The sequence below is a fragment of the Equus quagga genome, chromosome 8 (assembly GCF_021613505.1).
Source record: "Equus quagga isolate Etosha38 chromosome 8, UCLA_HA_Equagga_1.0, whole genome shotgun sequence".
NCBI lineage: Eukaryota > Metazoa > Chordata > Mammalia > Perissodactyla > Equidae > Equus > Equus quagga.
The window spans coordinates 60,693,789-60,712,636 of NC_060274.1; the positions used below are offsets into that span (position 1 = coordinate 60,693,789).

Here is an 18,848-nt window from a genome sequence, read left to right on the forward strand (position 1 = left end):
GTAAGAGGCAGCTGCCCGTCTCCTGCCTCAAGCCATTTCCCTGTAGATTCTGGATCTTCTGCAGAAAGTCTCATTTTCTTTGCCATAATTATTAGCCTACTTTGCAGGGTTTGAGTATTGGCTTCTCTGAACAACTTTGTGTAGTGAAAGTGGCTATAAAATACATTTTTGTTGATATTACCTGCTTGCTTTAGTATGGGTTTTTCCATAGTAAAAAGGTTTTGTGGGTTTAGGATATTCAGTTACTGGATAGAGAAAACGCACCAAAATGAAAGCTTTTTCATTTATTTAAAACAAGTTTCACTTTTGAGGATCTTTTAATATTAAAGAGTAAGTTGTTCATCTTTTAAAATTCTGAATGACTGGTTTATTCACTATTACCCAGGTTTCTGGAGCTACCAAAAGGCTAACTATTATATGCAACTTGAGCTTTTAAATTTTAGTCAGAGTTCATAGGATACCTTAAGTTGTCTAATTACCAGCTATTATATACAATGCAGCTTTAAAGAGAGAGGTTATTTTTCCTTCACATTCAGTCTATAAACAATTAATTCAGTGTGGAAATAGGTTAGAACTATCTGTATTTAGTTCTAGTGATTGCTCAAAAGAATAAGTATTATTTCTAAGGAGATATCAAAAGGGAGTGCTAATTTAGTTTTCCAGAAATAATTATGATTATTTGATATACTGGAAGAACTAATTGGTAATGTGGACTCAAACCTACTTGATTTCATATTTTTAAATTAAAACATTTTTATAATGGAATGGAAAAACACTAGCTTGTCTTAGAAGCATTATAAACTTCTCTAAATACTCTTTTCAAAGCTCTGACGTGGAACTTGGATCCTGTTAGGCAGGCTTTTTTGTGGGCGTATTAATTCACAGTCCACCTGTCACTGTACCTATAGGTTAAGACATTAAACCACACCCTCTGTTCTGACCTGTGCTTCGGCGACAGACTGGAATCCTTTGGCTCAGCACAAGAGGCTATTTGAATAACTCAGTTCAGAAGAGCTTTTGCTTTTCACTTGCGTGAAGCAGCAAGAACAAGGGGAATAATGTTGCAGCTACATTTCTCAAGACTGCTACTATGGTGATTTAAAACTTGACCTTCCCTGCCAGATTGTGCTTGGAAGGCTTACTTATTTCCACAGACGTGTTTGATACCTATTGAAAGCAGTTTTATTGCTCAGCTAATTAGATATTTATATTTTCATTCTTCCATTCTTCAAGGATTTAATTATTCTAGTTTAAAAGGTGTTTGCTTGCTTGTATTTTTGGGTTTTTGTTTTTGTTCTGTTTTGTTGATGAAGCCTAAGGGAAATCGTTTTTTTTAGATTTGTGGGATTTTTTTCTGTTGTTCAGTTGTGTGAATTAATTCTATAATGTTGACTTGATAGTGCTAAAAAGAAAATTTGCTACTGCTATGGTATATCTTGATAAACTAAAAAGAACTTTTTAATGTAGTGGAAAACTGATAAAGCAAATGAGGAAAATTGGCAGCTGCATCTTCTAGAATGGATTCTTATAGGACCTATTTGTCAACTCTCAAACTCAGTGGCCCATGGTTGGAAGAACAAGATGAAGACATTTATGAGGTTGAATCTCGCGTGCCTTTACCACATCCTTTTCCTCTCTGTGAACATTTGGATGAAAATAACTCAGTAATTATTAATACTTCTATTTTTCATTTTATTCATAAAAGAAATGGGCACATATTAAAGCTTATTTCTAAAATTTCACTGCCTACCCCTCCTTATTCAGTAAGTATAAAAAATATGGTTTTTTATACTTGTAGTTTTTTATACATTTAGTTAAACTATGTTTGATGAGAAATCAACTTTAAATGTCTTTAGTAAGGGTAAATGGAATAGAACCTTGTTTTGTTGTTGTGTTACTACTCATTCATCCTGGATATATTGAAGGACTAAATTTGGTCTAAGCCCGAGCTTGGCTGTTTTTAATTGCAGAAAGCAGAGTGAGATGATATTGCAGTTCTTCCATGCCAGGCAACTGTATTACAAGATCCTGCTTATTCTTAAGAATCTTGCTTTTGTATGTTTATGATGCCAATCCTGAGTAAGCATGGAATGATTATATTTAAGAGACTAGGCACTGTGATACCTAAAACAGCTAAATGAATTGTCATTGAGCCATTTAGGAAATGTTTACAATCATATGGCGTATTGGTTGTAGTTCCAGACAAGGAAATAAGAAACTTGTATTCTAATTTTAATTTTCTTACTGACTCCCTAAAGAACTTATTCTCAGTGTTTTTAATATGCCTACTACTCCTGTGAGGAAATACCTTTTTCTGCTTTTTATTTGGAATGTATTTTTAAAACGTTGTTAAGGGTTAAGTATGCTGCATAGTTAGTATTTCAGGTTCATCTGACACTTAAGTATGTTGTGAATGATTCACTACAAGTTATTCAGCATTTTTTATGACTTTTATAGCTTTAACTATAATATGCTAGCTAATATTTAACAAGCCAGATGGTTTTCAGAATAGTTTTGTTACCTGCCCTGGAACTTTTATATTAAAGTGATAGGATATTTTACTGATGCGTTACACATACTTTAAGGATGTTTCTTAAATTATTTGAAAATATTAAATATTAAATTTTTATATATTTCATATTATTAGGTATTAGATGTGGGTATTAGAAATAAATCATACCTTTACTGGATGGGAGAGATTTTTTAAGTTTAGAGTATTTAGATGAGCATTTGAAAGGAGTCTCATATCAATAAAGTGTGGATGCCGTCTACTATAATAAATGAAATATGTTTGCTAGATTTATTGTATTTGATTTTTCCAACTTTTTGTTATGTTTTATAAAAGTGAGATATTTCTTATGGTAAATATTTAAATACGCTTTAAGGCTGGTTTAGATCTTGTAAAGAAGTAGAATCTAGAAACAAAGACTTACTTAATTTTCTTAGCTAAAGCAAGTATTTGTTTTGTTGTATTTGTACACTAAATTTGGAAAAGGAAAAATAACTCATATCCTTTTTAGTTAGAGCTTTGAACTTGTTTAGAGATTTCATGTATTTACTAAGCAACTGTTTTATAATGTCCAGAAAAAAATTACCTACATACATGTAGAAGCAATCGACATATTTTTAAAATACAGACTCTGTAAATTCAGGAGAGTAGATGTGTATGAATTAGTTTCTACTTTGTGGTCATGTTTCTTTATAATAAAAATTAATGTATGTTAGTTATCCACATTTAAAGGAAAATACTCTTTTTGCCAGTCGGAAGTAAAAAGTATGTATAAAATTTTATCTTTTTTGATGTAACAGCATATTATTACAGATATTTTATGAACTGTTTGATTTAAAATGTATGCTTAACTTTCTATTAGTCTAAAATGTGTATTCATATTTTCAAATAATAAGTTGTGAGTGATATTTAAAACATCCTATTAAAACAAGAATAATTGCATACGAGATACTTTGGAAATTGATTTAAAGTGACCATAAAAAACCTTAGTAACTCTAAAATCTATTTGCTACGATAAATACCACTCAGATGTGAAGAGCAGACATCTTTAAGAATAAAAGCTTCTTAAATATTATCATAATTTTATAACACATTACTAATATATGACTATAAATTAGAAACCACTACATTTGATTCCTATTTTAAGCTTAAAACACAGCAATAGTATTTTTCTAACATACTAAGTACTTTGTGTATAAATTTACAAATTTTTACCACATTGTTGTGAGCCTGTTAGTAATGTATATGATCGTTGCTTTAAAAAAAATTTTTAATAGTGTTAATGATCTAGGACTAAGTACTAGAAACATTTGAGCTTAATTTTTTTCCCATGTAGTTGTTTCAGTAAAAATAAATAAGCAGGTGCTGACTATCAGAAACTCGGAAAATAAGGCAGAGACGGTGCTTTTCTGCAGTTTCATGCAGCTGGTAACAATCAATGATCACTGTTTCTTGAGAGCTTTGGCCTCGAGTCTGCACTTGACTATCATCTTAAAAATTGTTTAAGAATGTAGTCAGTGTGCCAGTGACAGCATTTTCAGGAGGCTGTGTTTATTATGGTTAATATCTCTGTATTCTAAGGTTTTGAAAATAAACTGAATATTCATATAGTCTTGTAGATGTTTCACAAATGGACAGAAATATAAAGCTTTTAGTTGAAATGTACTATTTTATTAATCTTATATTATTGGTTCCCCACAGTGTACAGCAGGAGTCACAATCAATACATGTTAAATATAAAAGAAATAAAGTTTACCATAGAGTACTTGGTTACATAAAATTCTTTAGCAAATATAGAAAGAGCTTATGCCATCGTTAGCTTGGTATCTCCCATTATACAATAGAATACAGATCTAGTGATGTAAAGTGGTTTGTTTCCAAAAGAAGCATTTTTTTTCTTTAATAAAATGAGAATACATCTCCTGTGGAAAATTGTACACAGCTAATGTACCTGTCTACTGTAACTTATTCTGCCTACTAATGTTAGTATGCACTAGAAATATTAAATGACTACAATTCAATAGTATATCTATTTCAAATCCATTTCTTTTGAGCTTTAGTGGGGAATGACCTGGTTTTCCCAACACTTTAATTATCTTCCTTCTTGTATACTTTCCTTCCTTGTCCAGCTTGAACATGCTAAAGTTACACAGACAGAGTTGATGCGTGAGTCATTTAGACAGAAACAAGAAGCGACAGAGTCCCTTAAGTGCCAAGAAGAACTGCGAGAGCGCCTTCATGAGGAGTCCAGGGCCAGAGAACAACTGGCAGTGGAGCTTAGTAAGGCTGAGGGTGAGCACCTTGCCGTTGGCAACTGATGATGGAGAAATTTCAAGTCTAAAAGTAGAGATTTTGACACAAGCTAGATTTGGAAACCACCAGTCTACTCTAATTTAGAGTGACCGTTGAAAAGTAGTTGTAGTTTGTCTTCCAGGTTCCTCCGAGCAATTTTTTAAACTACATATACTTTTAATTATAAAAGTACTTAATAGAATTACGGTAAATGTTTAAAAATTTTGAAAATACAGAAATGGATGATGGTGAGCTATTACCATAATCCCACCATCCTCAAACAACTCTTGTAATTTAAAGATGAGGAAACCGAAGCTAAGAGATGTTGATAAATTGTTCAAGGTCACCATTGAATGGTGATGCCAGGGTTAAAGCTTCTAAAGCCCCGGGCTCTTTATATTCTACCATGCTGTTGTAGAGGATGTTAGCCTCCTAGAATCACTTAATATATAAACTTTCTCTAGTGTATTTAAAATGTGATTCAGTTCACAGGCATCTGATTTGTATTAAGCTGTCCAGGAACCTATCTATTTATGTCTGTTTAATAAAGTGGGTTACCCCTATATGATGTGATATATTAGTGTAGCAAAATAATAGAAAGTTCAGAGGAATTTCATGTTTACACACAATGGTTAACAAGAAAAAGGCTATTTTGAACATACCATAATTGCTACTATCATCAACAGCAAATTCATTTAAGACTTAATGGGTTGGAATGATTAAAGATTTTGCTAACAGTACACCTTTTGTTGCTTGTATTAAAACCTTATGGTAAAATTTGAAATAAGTAATAATCCCATTCCTTGTTGATTTTTATAGGTGTCATTGATGGCTACGCAGATGAAAAAACTCTTTTTGAAAGGCAAATTCAGGAAAAAACTGAAATAATAGATCGTCTTGAGCAGGAATTGTTATGTGCAGGTAGTAGATTACAAGAATTGGAAGCAGAGCAACAGCAGATCCAAGAAGAAAGAGAGTTATTGTCCAGGCAGAAGGAGGCTATGAAAGCAGAGGCAGGCCCCGTTGAACAGCGTATGTATTTTTGGACTTTGTGTGAAACATTCCTTAAAAGTTCAAGGTGTTTTTTCCCCTTTCAGTGCCACTATTCATGTATTTTATATAGGGTTTGAAAAATTATAAGAAAATCTACCTTACTAGTAAATATCTTATCATCTAACCATGTGGAATAAAGAGTTTTTTCCCTTTGGCAGATGTTAACAAGAAAAGATAATTCTTCATTTATCCTCAAGCCTCTGGCTCAAGAGAAAGCTGAATATAATGAGGCAGGATATTTTTTAAATTATGTAAGGCTTAGTTCTTTTAATACCAGAGGGGCAACAAAAATGTATACTTGGGTTAAATAACTAAGTCCACTGATCTGGCACTAGTAGTGAGCAGGAGGGGGTGGATTTTGGCCTGTGAGAGAATAGATTGAAAAGGTCAGTGACTGTTAGAAGCAGGCTGACATCTAGTTTAATCTAAGTAATAGTTCAAAGAATATATAAATTTACAAATCATCTTTAATAATTCCTTAAATAAGAAATTAGGTAACATCTTGAAGTAAAGTTTGTTTAGTGGTAAAAAACAGTCTTCGTAATGATGAAACTTTGAATACTTTTTATCTTCTCTTTTCACTTATGTTACACATGCAGTTAGAATTAAAAATATATAATTTTACTAATTTAATTTGATCAATTTAGAAGTACAACATACATTTTTGTAATATGGTAAAGTTCTTTCTGGGTGGTCAGATTTGTTTAACACAGGTTTAGGAATTTTTCTTTTCTTTCTTTAAAGATTGGCACCTGACCTAACATATGTTGCCAATCTTTCTTTTTTCTTCTTCTTCTCCTCCCCAAAGCCACCCACTACATAGCTGTATATTCTGGTTATGCTATGCAGGACGCCACCTCAGCATGGCCTGATGAGTGGTGCCATGTCCGCACCCAGGATCCAAACCCGGGAAACCCTGGGCCGCAGAAGCGGAGCGTGCGAACTTAACCACTTGGCCATAGGGCCGGCTGCAGTTGAGAAATTTTTATTGTGGAAAGTATATTATACATGTAAAATATTCAAGAAGTACTGGAACATCTCAAAATGTTACCAGTGATAATAATCGATAGTTTCAACTTTCACTTCTAATTCTTTTGTGTGTGTGTATGTGTTATCCTATTTTACAAAATAGAAAATGTGAATTATCATATTTTTGTTCTGTGTATGTTTCTTTTTTCTATTCTTATAGGACTAGTAGATGCTGCAGTCGATGCAGCACCTGGAGCAGGTGTGTTTATGCAGTTGCATGGCCAATCTTTGGCAAACTTACAACTCCCAAAGTTGGGTGACTCTTGGATTTTCAACCAACTAACATAGCTCTAGTTTTACAGTTTTGCTGTTGTGTTTCTACTTACAGTTTTTCTCTTTAACAAGAAAAAACTTTTCTTACAATAAAAATGCATATTTATATTTGAAATTAACAAATGAGATTCATAGTGACCATCATCTTCCTATTCTACAGAGCTTAAGACCATTTTGATTTTTTTAAGGAAACATTGGTTTATTAAAGCATTTTTTCTTTAACAAATATGTTAAGCTCTTACAGCCTATGACTTTTCAGAGTGCTTTTTCTAAATCAGGAAGTATGTAAGATGATGGTATCAATAGGATCAATGAAATTTAGTAAGATAAAGAGACTTTCTGATGGATTTATATTAACATCTAAATCAGTATTGTTTTAAAAGGAAAGCTATTTTCTGTAAATTCCTAGTTCTGAGTACTGTGTTGTCAAACCAATTTGTATAAAGACTCTAGGGTATGTTCCTTCCATTTTCCTCATTGGAGGATTGTTTTACTTTACTGTATGTACTTTATTATTGTATTATTAATATTGATAATAATTGCCACTACTCACATAGTGCTCGCCGTGTCCTACACCCTAGTCTTTACATGTATTGACTCACTTGAGCCCACAATGACTGTCAGAGATCTGTGGTATTCCTATCCCAGTTCACATACAAGGAAACTGAAGGACATCACATTTAGTGTCACATAGGATGTAAGAGCTAGGATTTAAACCCACAGTCTCTGATCTTACACAACGCAGCACACTGCCTCTCTTACTTGTCAGTGTTCCCTCAGTACGTGTACATGTGAGCATGCAAGACTAACTCAGGAACATGGGTCTGATAAGGAGTAAGACTAACAGGAAATTCTGATTGCAGTTGTAGTCTTTTTCTGTAACTCTTACTTACCTTGGTTAAAGATTTACAGTATTTGATCTTCATGTGTATTGTGTATGTGCGTAAAAGTGACTTTATGGGTTTGGAATGAATTGATTTTTGCCTGAGGTGAATTTTCAATGTTTGAATTTAATTAGATTTTGTTCTTTTCCTTATAGTGAAATGGATTTTTTTTTTTTTGTCATTTGCTATTCTGTTTTCACAAAAATATAGTTTTTAGTGACAGGACATATTCTTTTTGTTAATTCTGTATAATTTTATTGATATTAATCTGCTTCCTTATATAAGAATATGTTATTTTGATATTTTCATAAGAATATTTTCCCTTTTTTATCTGTATTTAATCTCAGATCATTTATTTCATGAAGGTAAAATTTGAACATATAGGTGATTTCACTATTATAACATCATTAATTATGATTTAACCAAGTATATTTTTGCATTTATACACAGAATTATTACAGGAAACAGAAAAACTAATGAAGGAAAAGCTAGAAGTACAGTGTCAAGCTGAAAAAGTACGTGATGACCTTCAAAAACAAGTGAAAGCTCTGGAAATTGATGTTGAGGAACAAGTCAGTAGGTTTATAGAGCTGGAACAAGAAAAAAATGCTGAACTAATGGATTTAAGACAGCAAAACCAAGCACTGGAAAAGCAGTTAGAAAAAATGAGAAAATTTTTAGATGTAAGTATTCTCAACTGGAATATTGATTTTCTCAGTGGAGTGCTACTTGCTGCTATTCTAATTTATGAATTTTAAATTATGAAGAAACTGTCAAATTCTAATATTTCATCTATATGTGTAGTCTACCAGTTAATTAAAAAATACTGTGCCAGGGGCTGGCCCGATGGCCAAGTGGTTAAGTTCATGCACTCTGCTTCTGTGGCCCAGGGTTCTGCTGGTTCATCAGGCCGGGCTAAGGTGGTGTGCCACATGCCACAACTAGAAGGACCCACAACTAAAAAAAAAAATATATATATATATACACAACTATATACGGGGGTGATTTGGGGAGAAAAAGCAGAAAAAAAAAAGAAAGAAAAGACGATTGGCAACAGTTGTTAGCTCAGGTGCCAGTCTAAGGGGAAAAAAAAAGTACTCGGGGCCGGCTCCGTGGCCGAGTGGTTAAGTTCTCACAATCCGCTGCGGCAGCCCAGGGTTCGGATCCTGGGCGCGGACATGGCACCACTTGTCAGGCCACGTTGAGGCAGCGTCCCACATCCCACAACTAGAAGGACCTGCAACTAAGATATACAACTATGTACGGGGGGGGGGTTTGGGGAGGTAAAGCAGAAAAAAAAAAAAATAGGCAACAGTTGTTAGCCCAGGTGTCAATCCTTAAAAAAAAAAAGGAAGATTGGCAACAGTTGTTAGCCTAGGTGCCAGTCTTTAAAAAAAAAAGTGCTATTCCAGTTAAAGATTCCAATAATTTTTATTGTGCAGCTCTTGGAATTAAAGGCAGTATAGGCAGATAATGAATAAGTCCTATCAGTTAGCCTTTCCAAATTCAGAGTTAAGAAGCTTGTCCTAGTCTTGCCTGTAACCAACAACCAAAGCACGTGAGGATACTGAGAGCTAATTCGCCACCACTGTTTCACCTGCTAAAGATAAGCAGGTAACAGTGTGCCCTTGGAAACACAGGACTGGAGCAGTTGTCTTTTCTCTCCTCCATAAAGATGTTAAATCTTGAATTTCACATGGATTTGTTTTTCTTTGGGGTTTCACTTAAGCCTCATGTTTTCTTCACAGATCAAAGAGTCAGATTCGTATATATTTTATAATTTTAGGTATAAAACCTAGCTTAGGATGAAAGAAATGGATTTACCAAACAATTTGTTCTACTTAGTTTAATGACTAAATTAATGGTGGAATTCCTCCTTTGTTCCAAAAAAGTAAATTCATGTTAAGGAGAATATTTTTATTTCATTTTGTGTTAAACATCACTTAAAGAAAAAAAAGAAATGCTTCAAGTAGTATTTAAATTCTTAAATTTTTGTCAAAGAGCTCAAATAAGCTATGTGCTATACAAAAAATGTTATCTTTTTATTCCTTTTTGGTTTGGGATCTTCTGTGGTCATCAGCTGCTTTTCTTCAAACAAAATTATACCTATAACTAAAGGAAAGTAAGGAAAATAATAACTTCAGGTATATTGTTTCTTCAGTTACTTGTATTATTATTATTAAACTTCAGGAGCAAGCCATTGATAGAGAACATGAGAGAGATGTATTCCAACAGGAAATACAGAAACTAGAACAGCAGCTTAAGGTTGTACCTCGATTCCAGCCTATCAATGAACACCAAACCAGAGAGGTAAGAACTTTACTGATATTGTCTGCCTGACAGTAATGTGTATATTGTGTGTAAAATAAGATACATATTGTAAAAAGTTGTAAAGGAATTCTTTCTATTGCATAAAAATCTTCAAAATCATAAAGTTAAATATTACTTCAACATGAGAAGGTTCTTAAAACCCTAAAAATTGTTTCTATTGAAATTTGGAGTCATTCCCACTTGCATTTATATTCTTGTATTGCCCAATTAAATAAACTTTACTGCTCATTTTTCTTTTCCTAACAAAATTGATCAAAAGGGTTATCTGTATTCACTCTTTACTTCCTCATCTCCCATTCTCTTCTCAGTCCGCTCCAGTGACGTTTCTAACCCCCTGTGTCGATGGGGTTTCATATCCTCTACTCTGTTGAAGCTATTCTTGTGCAAGTTATCTACACCCTCATGGCTATGTCCAGTAATAGCCTCTCTGTCTTCATCATACTTGACCATTCATAGGATTCGTTTACAGCCTTCTTCCTGAAACACTTCCTTCTCTCAGCTTCTGTGACACTCATACTTCTTCGGTGTCTTTCTCCTCTACCCAAAATAAATGATGGAGTACCCCAAGACTTAGTCTCGGGCCCTCTTGTCTTCCCTATTTATATTCTCTTTCCAGGCAGTTATATATAAATGACTCACACTTGTGTCTCCAGCTCTGGCATCTCTGGTTGACCTCCAGACTTGAGTATTCAGCTGCCCACTCTGTATTTCCATGTAGATGTCTCAAAATTAACATGTTCAAAGGAGAGCTAGCCCCCACCAAAGAAAGACAAGAATAAAATGTGTCCCTTCTTTATTTCAGTAAATTCTATACCATTTCCACCTTCCTCGTTGCTAAGACGTAGAATTTGTCCTTGATTCCACTCTTTCTCAACTTCTACTTCAACCCCTTGGTGAGTCAGGTTGCACCGCATCTTCCTATTCTTTCTACTTTCATTCACTCCCCAAATCCTAGCTGTCGTCATTATTTGCCAGGATGATTATGGTAGCCTCCTTCCCACTCTCCCTGCTTCTACTTTTTCACCCAACCTGTCCATTGTCCTCATGTAGACCTAGTCAGAACTGCCTGTTTACCAAATGAATGCTATGTGAATAAGGGAAGATTCATTGTATAAATTCCTGAAGGTGGCTTGTCATGGTTGCAAAGAGATCATGCTAGAGGTTAAACCATTCCAGTTTAAATCGTGTTTATATATATTAGGTGTGTGACAATGGCTAAGTCACTTTCTAAAACTTGTTTACTAATTTCTAAAATAGATTATAATAGAACCCACCTCATGAGAGTATTGGCCTGGTACATAGTGAATACTTAAATTTAACTATTATTATTTCTGAAAATGCTTTTTATTTTTAAAAATTTTTGTAGTATATAATTTCTATGCAGTTTACTGGATTTCATTTCTCTTAAAAGAATTCCAAAGTATAAAATGCCTGTAAACTTATTATAGTAAAATGTTATCTACATTCTCTTTGAATAGAAGTGATCTGTTGCGGAACAGCCTTATCTACTAGAGCAGTAGAAAAGTTTTCAGTCCCCAGAGTTTGTAGTTATTGACCTTACTGCTAACGAACGTATTTTCAGCTTTTGAAAACTAGCCATGTTTTTTGATACTCAAAAGAATATTTAAGCTCTAGAATTTGTCATTTCCTGTTATTTGTTTTCTTATATTTGAAAAGTGTGACCTGCCTCATTCATGAAACTGCAAGAAACTAACAAGGATGTTTATATTTGACTTTCTCCCAGAACACTGTGATCCATTTGTTCTCCCCTAACCTTTCCAGATCTGATTCCCCAGCTTCTGATTTTCTCACGATCAAAAAACCCTAACTGTAAAAGTATATTGTGTAACTTTACTATACCTGCTTTGTTGTCTTTTTCCCTTGACCTTACTCCAAATCTTAGTCCAGCCATTATAGTTAAAATGTCTCCCCTTTGGCTTTGTTACTGTCATCCTTCAACCTGTAATTATAGGTAAGCTTACATTTCTTTTACTATTTTTCGAAATAAGTATCACTTTTTTTTTAGATAATTTCATCAAACTGTCTCACTGAAATAAGATAGAATTCCTTTTTGTTTTCTACCGTCACATTTCTTTTCTTAGTAGGCTTTCTCTCTTCGCTTGATCAGAACTCATTTCATAAGCTATCTTATTAGTCCTTCCTGAATTCTTCCCTCACAAAGCCATTCACGTGAATGGACCTGCCTATCAGAATCACTTAGGGAAACTTTCAAGGTGCACAGATCCCTTTCACCACCCCGCATTCTCGTCTCTATTCTGGGCTGGTGGAGTGTGTAGGCTGGAAAAGCTTTCCAAGTGACTGTATTAAAGCTCCCCGGCCCTCCCATCCCTGTGGTATTTACAGTCATTGTTATTACATGTATCAATTATGATTATTTCTGGAAAGAAAAGTATAATCCATGAAAGATTTTTTTTAGGTCATCTTATCTCACATAAAAGTAGAAGTCAGTACTCAGCAAACTCATCCTCTTTATTAATAAGGCTTTAGTGCGATTGTACCATTAGTGCTTGCAATTCAGCATTATTCATGTATAATTTTTTTCTCCTCCTAGCTAAAGAAAGTCTTAGTCTTAAGAGAAAGAACTTTTTCTAAAGGCTTGGTGAAAGCAATATTATTTCTCTTTTGCTAGTGCTACTTAGTTTTATCAATTCAGAAAATATCACCTTAGTTGGAGATAGTAGTTACTATCCTTAACAAAAATTAGCACTTTTTGAAATGAGGATAGATATGATGTTATTAGCTTGCCGAAATTTTTTTAAATTACTGTTTTTACTTAATATATATTTCCAGGTTGAACAGTTAACAAATCATCTGAAAGAAAAAACAGACAAGTGCAGTGAGCTTTTGCTCTCTAAAGAGCAGCTTCAGAGGGATGTACAAGAACGGAATGAAGAAATTGAGAAACTGGAGTTCAGAGTAAGGGAACTGGAGCAAGCCTTACTTGTTAGTGCAGACACTTTTCAAAAGGTGTGACATTTTCTTTGGGTTAATTTTATCAAGTGTTTTAATGCAGATTAATTACTCGAACATCAGTTCTTTTAAACAAAAAATTGCTGTTGATTTTTTGTTGATCTTATTACGTAATGTATATATCTTTTGTTTTCATTGACATCATAACCATTTCTGTTTATACTTATTTCCAAATGCTGCTTGCATACCTTAGTCCTGCAAAAGGGAAGATTAGTTAAACCAAAAAAATTAATTACCCTTTTAACCATCAATAAAATCATGATTCTAAAATAATAGCCAAGTGAAAAAGCTCTGGACACCAGTTTAGGCTGATGCTTTTCCCAGACTTAGAAGTAATGAAATCTATTGCCATTATACTGCAGAAAGCAAAAATGAATAAAAGAAGAGCGGGATAAGGAAGGGGGGTGGCAGAGGAAAAGATAATCTTCATTTTATCTGAGAAATGAATTATACAAGTGTCAAACACTGCTGTTTGAATTTATATAAAATATATTCAAGACTGAATATCTGTAACTTTTGATTATTCACCAGTGTAGATTATTTACTTCTAGATTGGAAAAAGAGATTTGGTACTTCTCCAATTAAAATAGATAATCAGGATTAAAGTCTGAAATTTTGAGAAAATTCTTATGTATTTTAAGGTAGAGGACCAAAAACAGTTTGGAACTATAGACGCTAAAGCAGAATTGTCTCTGGAAGTACAGTTGCAGGCTGAGCGAGATGCTATAGACAGAAAGGAAAAAGAGGTAAGGAGTTTATTTTTACTGATAAAATGTGATTTGAATTGTTTTAAATAAGCCACCTTGCAAATATCGTTTGAAGAGAATGGAGTTTATGGTCTAAACCCAAAGTTTAGTCTGTTTCTTAGCTCATTGCCTAATTTGACCTTGAAGACAATAAACATGTGAACAAATAAGCTGGTGTGAAAAAGCGTGTTCTGCTTAAAGGGGACAAGTGTAAAGGCCTTGATGTGGGAAGTTTTGATGACAAAAAGAAGATAAGGTAATAGTTGACTGAAGAGGAGAGTGCAGAGAGATAGCAGTGTTAGGTCAAAAGGCCTGACCTTACCCTGGGCTTTGAATTGTTGCTGCTTTACTGTGCGTGGTTTAAGTTTTATTGCCCGGGGAGGTTACAGTGCTGTTCTACAGTATAGTGAACATATTCTTAAAAGGTTAGTAATAAAGTAATTATGTAAAATTCTCCTATGTTTTTCTACTCCCTCCCCTCCCCCCCCAAAAAAACTCCACCTTTAAAACGGTAGTAATTTTCAATTCCTAATGTAATTATAACTTATTTAAACTTTTGTCTACTAAGTTTTTCTAAAACATATCATACTCTACATTGTCTAGCTCTATCACATCATTTAAAATGTTTAAAGTTTTTTGTTTATTTGTTTTTTAAAGATTTTTTATTTTTCCTTTTTCTCCCAAAGCCCCCAGGTACATAGTTGTGTAGTTTTAGTTGTGGGTCCTTCTAGTTGTGGCATGTGGGACGCCACCTCAGCATGGCTCGACGAGTGGTGCCATGTCCGTGCCCAGGATTCAAACTGGTGAAACCCTGGGCCGCTGAAGCAGAGGGTGTGAACTTAACCACTCGGTCATGGGGTTGGCCCTTAAAGTTTTTTAAATTACGTTTTTATGTCTTTCCATAAAACTTTTATAGGACATTTAATATATGTTAACACATATTTGTTGGACTTAAATAGCATAGAATTGCTAATAAGTGCTTTGAAAAATACAGGAATGATTTAGACGTCAGCTAAAACTGCAGCTCAGAGAACTTGGAGTTTAGAGAAGAAAAGAGCCATCTATATAAATGACTATAATAATGATCATTTCCACAAGAAGGGTTATTTTCTCACTGTCACATAATACCAACTAATGTTCATCTAAGAGGCTCTTGTTTATTTTGTTTTTTGGTTCTTCCAAGAGAGGGGGGAAACACTTTTGTTGATAGGTAACCAGTTCTTTGTGTTTTGAAAAGAATTAACATTTAGAGATTTACCTTACACTAAATAATCAAAGAAATTGTCTGCTCCCTGAAGAGATGGACCTTCAAAACTGGACCCAAAAGCTTCCAAACTACAGGAGGCCTTAGAGAGCATCTGTGAACCAACTCCCAGTTTTTACAAATGAGACGGAGCCAGATGTTGAATGAGTAACGAGTTCAATCACAGCTGACTCTGATCTACTTGTAGTGTTTAATAATAGTGACAAGTACCCTGTCAGAACCCTCTCACCTGTAACTGGAGACTGAAAGACAAGAATGGAGAGTTGAAACATATCTTTTATGAAAATAACTTCTTAAGCATTCTCTCCTACACTAGGCAAATGTTTTCAAATATCTGATGGAGTATAAACACAAGATGTGTATGTGTCATTATATTTGAGATACTTCCTACTACTCTCATTGCTTAAATTTGTGTAAAACATTTTCTTAAAGTTTATTATAATGTTTAGAAATGCAGAATGAGTAGAAAGAGAAGAAAACTTTAAGAGGTAGGAGTTTCAGGATGATAAGAGAAGGAAAATATTGTGGAGAGAAATGAAGGAGGAATTTCCTTAAAAAAAAAAAAACCTTCACCAATGAGATCTAGTTTACAGATGGCAATAGTAAGTAATAATAGTTAACTTTGTTGAGGTCTGTACTACAAAGTGCTAAGTATTGTAAATGCCTTATGTTATTAATCCTTACACTCTCCCTCAGGAAAGGGTCTATTGTTATCTCCGTTTTACAAATGAGTAGGCCAAGTCTTAAGACAAGTTAAGTAACTTGCTCATGGTCACATAGTAAGTGGTTGAGCAAGAGTTCCTCCCAGATTTCTCTGATTCTGGAGTCTCTCTGTGCTGTACTGCCAAAGCCTTGAGGTGTGTTTTGCCTTGGTGAGAAGTATTAAAGACTGTCATTCAGCATTTATTGAGCTCTTGCCAAATGTAGACCACCACTGTTCCATCGTAAAATCAGCACTGGACGTCAAGGAATCTGCTGTGTAACTAAGGAGACATACACATTTAAAAGAGATAAAAGCACTTAAAAAGAAAACACAAATAGGTACAAGTTAACGTAATCCAAACAGTTTAGATATCATTTGGTAGCTAAATTAAACAAGGTTAAAACAAATAGCTACCAGTCTATTTTTACACCTTACTAATACTCTTCTGATTTTTGGTTGTTACAGACTCAGTAATAAGACAGCCTGGGACTGAAACTGGAGTCTGGCTGAATAAGAGGAAAGAATGCCCTATAGTGTCTTTTTTGGACATTGAAGGCTCTGTTGTGATGCCTCAAGTCAGCTACTTATAATAGGAATGTTAGTGCATTAGATCAGTGCTTCTCAAACTTTAATGTGCATATGAAGCCCCTGGGGATCTTGTTAAAATGTAGATTGTGATTCAGTAGGTCCGGGTTGGGGCTTGAGAATCTGCACATCTAACTCCTTCCCACCTGTTCTCCTGCTCCAGGGACCACACTTTGAATAACAGGGCTTTAGATCACAAAGCTAGGAATTTGACTGTAAACTGTTGTATCAAAAAAGAAAGTAAATATCGTATGAAGTAGGGCAGCAATTTTGAACTTAAATATCTCTGTATGTGTTGATTTTAAAATAATACCTTGTCATCAAAAGTAGTAGTTGTAGAAGATAGGGATAGGTGTAAATACTATTATATTAGATAACTTTGAAGAAGATATAATCATAACAATTTTCCCTGATAATTATATATGCACAACTACTAAATGTACTTAAGGTTTGTCTTCTGAATTTAATACCACTGTTACAGAAAAGAAATTTAAATGTAAGTCTCAGACATTAGTTATTAGAAGCAGGATAAATGATAGTTAGGAGTGGTAAGGCTCCAGAGGTAAACTCCCCAGAGTCAAAAGCTGGCTTCACCGCATACTAGCCGTGTGACCTCAGGGCAAGGTAAGATACTCCCCTCTCAGTGATGCTCTTCCTCATCTCTGAAATGAGGATTATCCTAGTCCCGATCTCACAAGGTTGTTACAGGGTTTTAAAATTATATATATATAAAGCACCTTATGCAGTGCCTAGCAGTAAATTGTCTATAATCGATGGCTATTATTACTCATATTGATACTTTTTCTGTTAAGGAAATACTAGGCTAAATGGTTTTTAAGGTCTTTGCCTTACCAGTGCTGACTCATGGTTCTGATTACATGTCAGCATGTAATCAGCATATGGTCCCTTTCAAGTTCTAAGGAACAATAATGATTTCTCTGCTGCTGTCTGAGCCAGCTGCCACTAAATGCTGGTCCTCCATCTTAGGTTGCTTTTAATGTAGCAATTTTGATCATGTGGTAAATACAGATTTGGAAATCTGTTCATTAAATGTTTATTAAGTAGCTACAAAGCAGGGAGCTGTTCCTGTCCTCAAAGTTCCAGTTAAATTTTAAAATACTAACTAGCCTTTAATATTTGTCATTGGTTTCAGTCTCTAACCATCAAAGAACAATTACTTTACCATTAATGATCTGTGCATAGAAATGAGCTAAATTTCTATTGTCCTGCATATAGGAAGTCTGTAATTTTCTCCTAAAATTGTATTAGTAAACTCTTAAGCTTCTGTATTTCAGACCTAAGAATCTCACGGTTTTAGTGTCTGCCTCGCCATCCTTCTGCTTAAACAAGGCACATGGCAGCCAGACCTTTCATTGGGTTAACTCAGTCTTAATATATAGATTAAATTGAACTAGTCTCACTTGGTGGCTAAAATAACTGATTTAATTCTCTAGCTTTTTTGAGCCTTTTGATAATAACTAAACTAAGATTTAAAATGTGGATTCTTTCCCTTCTTCCCATGACTCTTCTCTGCTTTATCAGAAGATATTTTAGGTAGGAAACGGCTGCTTATATCCTTTCTCTGAAGATCTCCTCTTTGCTTTGGGCACAGTGGTTTAAGGCTGTTCAGTTTGAACATGTCTAGAAACCACACAGGGTCACCTGGCTTAGAGAAACCCCTTTCCGTTATTCTCATGGCTCACATGTTTTAAGCATACATGCTTCATAGAGCTAACACAGCACTCTTCATTCTCTCTGAACAAATAAACATTTGTATAAATTTTTTTCTCTTTCCTTTTGATAATTTTGGTACTAAAGATCACAAACTTAGAAGAGCAGTTAGAGCAGTTCAGAGAAGAACTGGAAAATAAGAATGAAGAAGTTCAGCAACTACATATGCAATTAGAAATACAGAAAAAGGAATCTACTACCCGCCTACAAGAACTTGAACAAGAAAACAAATTATTTAAGGTAATTAGTTAAGAAAAACTTTTAAATAATTCATAGTTTTCATCCTGTGTAGCCTTAGCATTGTTAATCATTTGCTAAATCCAGCTGCTAAACAATACTTAACATGGGAACGTTAGCTGCAAATGGATTTGCATGGTATTTTCAACTCAACATAAACATTTGAATTCATCATAAATGAAAATTTTTTGAGAATTTTTATCAAAATATTTTAAGAATT

The 18,848-nt window shown here is 34.2% G+C and overlaps 1 protein-coding gene across 11 annotated transcripts in view; it reads left to right on the forward strand.

Moving 5' to 3' along the window:
- The window catches only part of AKAP9 (A-kinase anchoring protein 9), a 159,818-nt gene that overhangs the window by 111,613 nt on the left and 29,357 nt on the right, over positions 1–18,848 (forward strand). For 9 of the 11 annotated variants that reach the window (XM_046669146.1, XM_046669137.1, XM_046669139.1 and 6 more), the window contains 8 exons: positions 4,639–4,801; positions 5,621–5,833; positions 7,044–7,082; positions 8,491–8,723; positions 10,231–10,350; positions 13,183–13,359; positions 14,004–14,108; positions 18,479–18,631. In XM_046669146.1, coding sequence (XP_046525102.1) covers positions 4,639–4,801; positions 5,621–5,833; positions 7,044–7,082; positions 8,491–8,723; positions 10,231–10,350; positions 13,183–13,359; positions 14,004–14,108; positions 18,479–18,631 — 1,203 coding nt within the window. The remainder of the gene's footprint in view (positions 1–4,638; positions 4,802–5,620; positions 5,834–7,043; positions 7,083–8,490; positions 8,724–10,230; positions 10,351–13,182; positions 13,360–14,003; positions 14,109–18,478; positions 18,632–18,848) is intronic. The other 2 variants (XM_046669140.1, XM_046669143.1) reach the window with 1 other exon arrangement.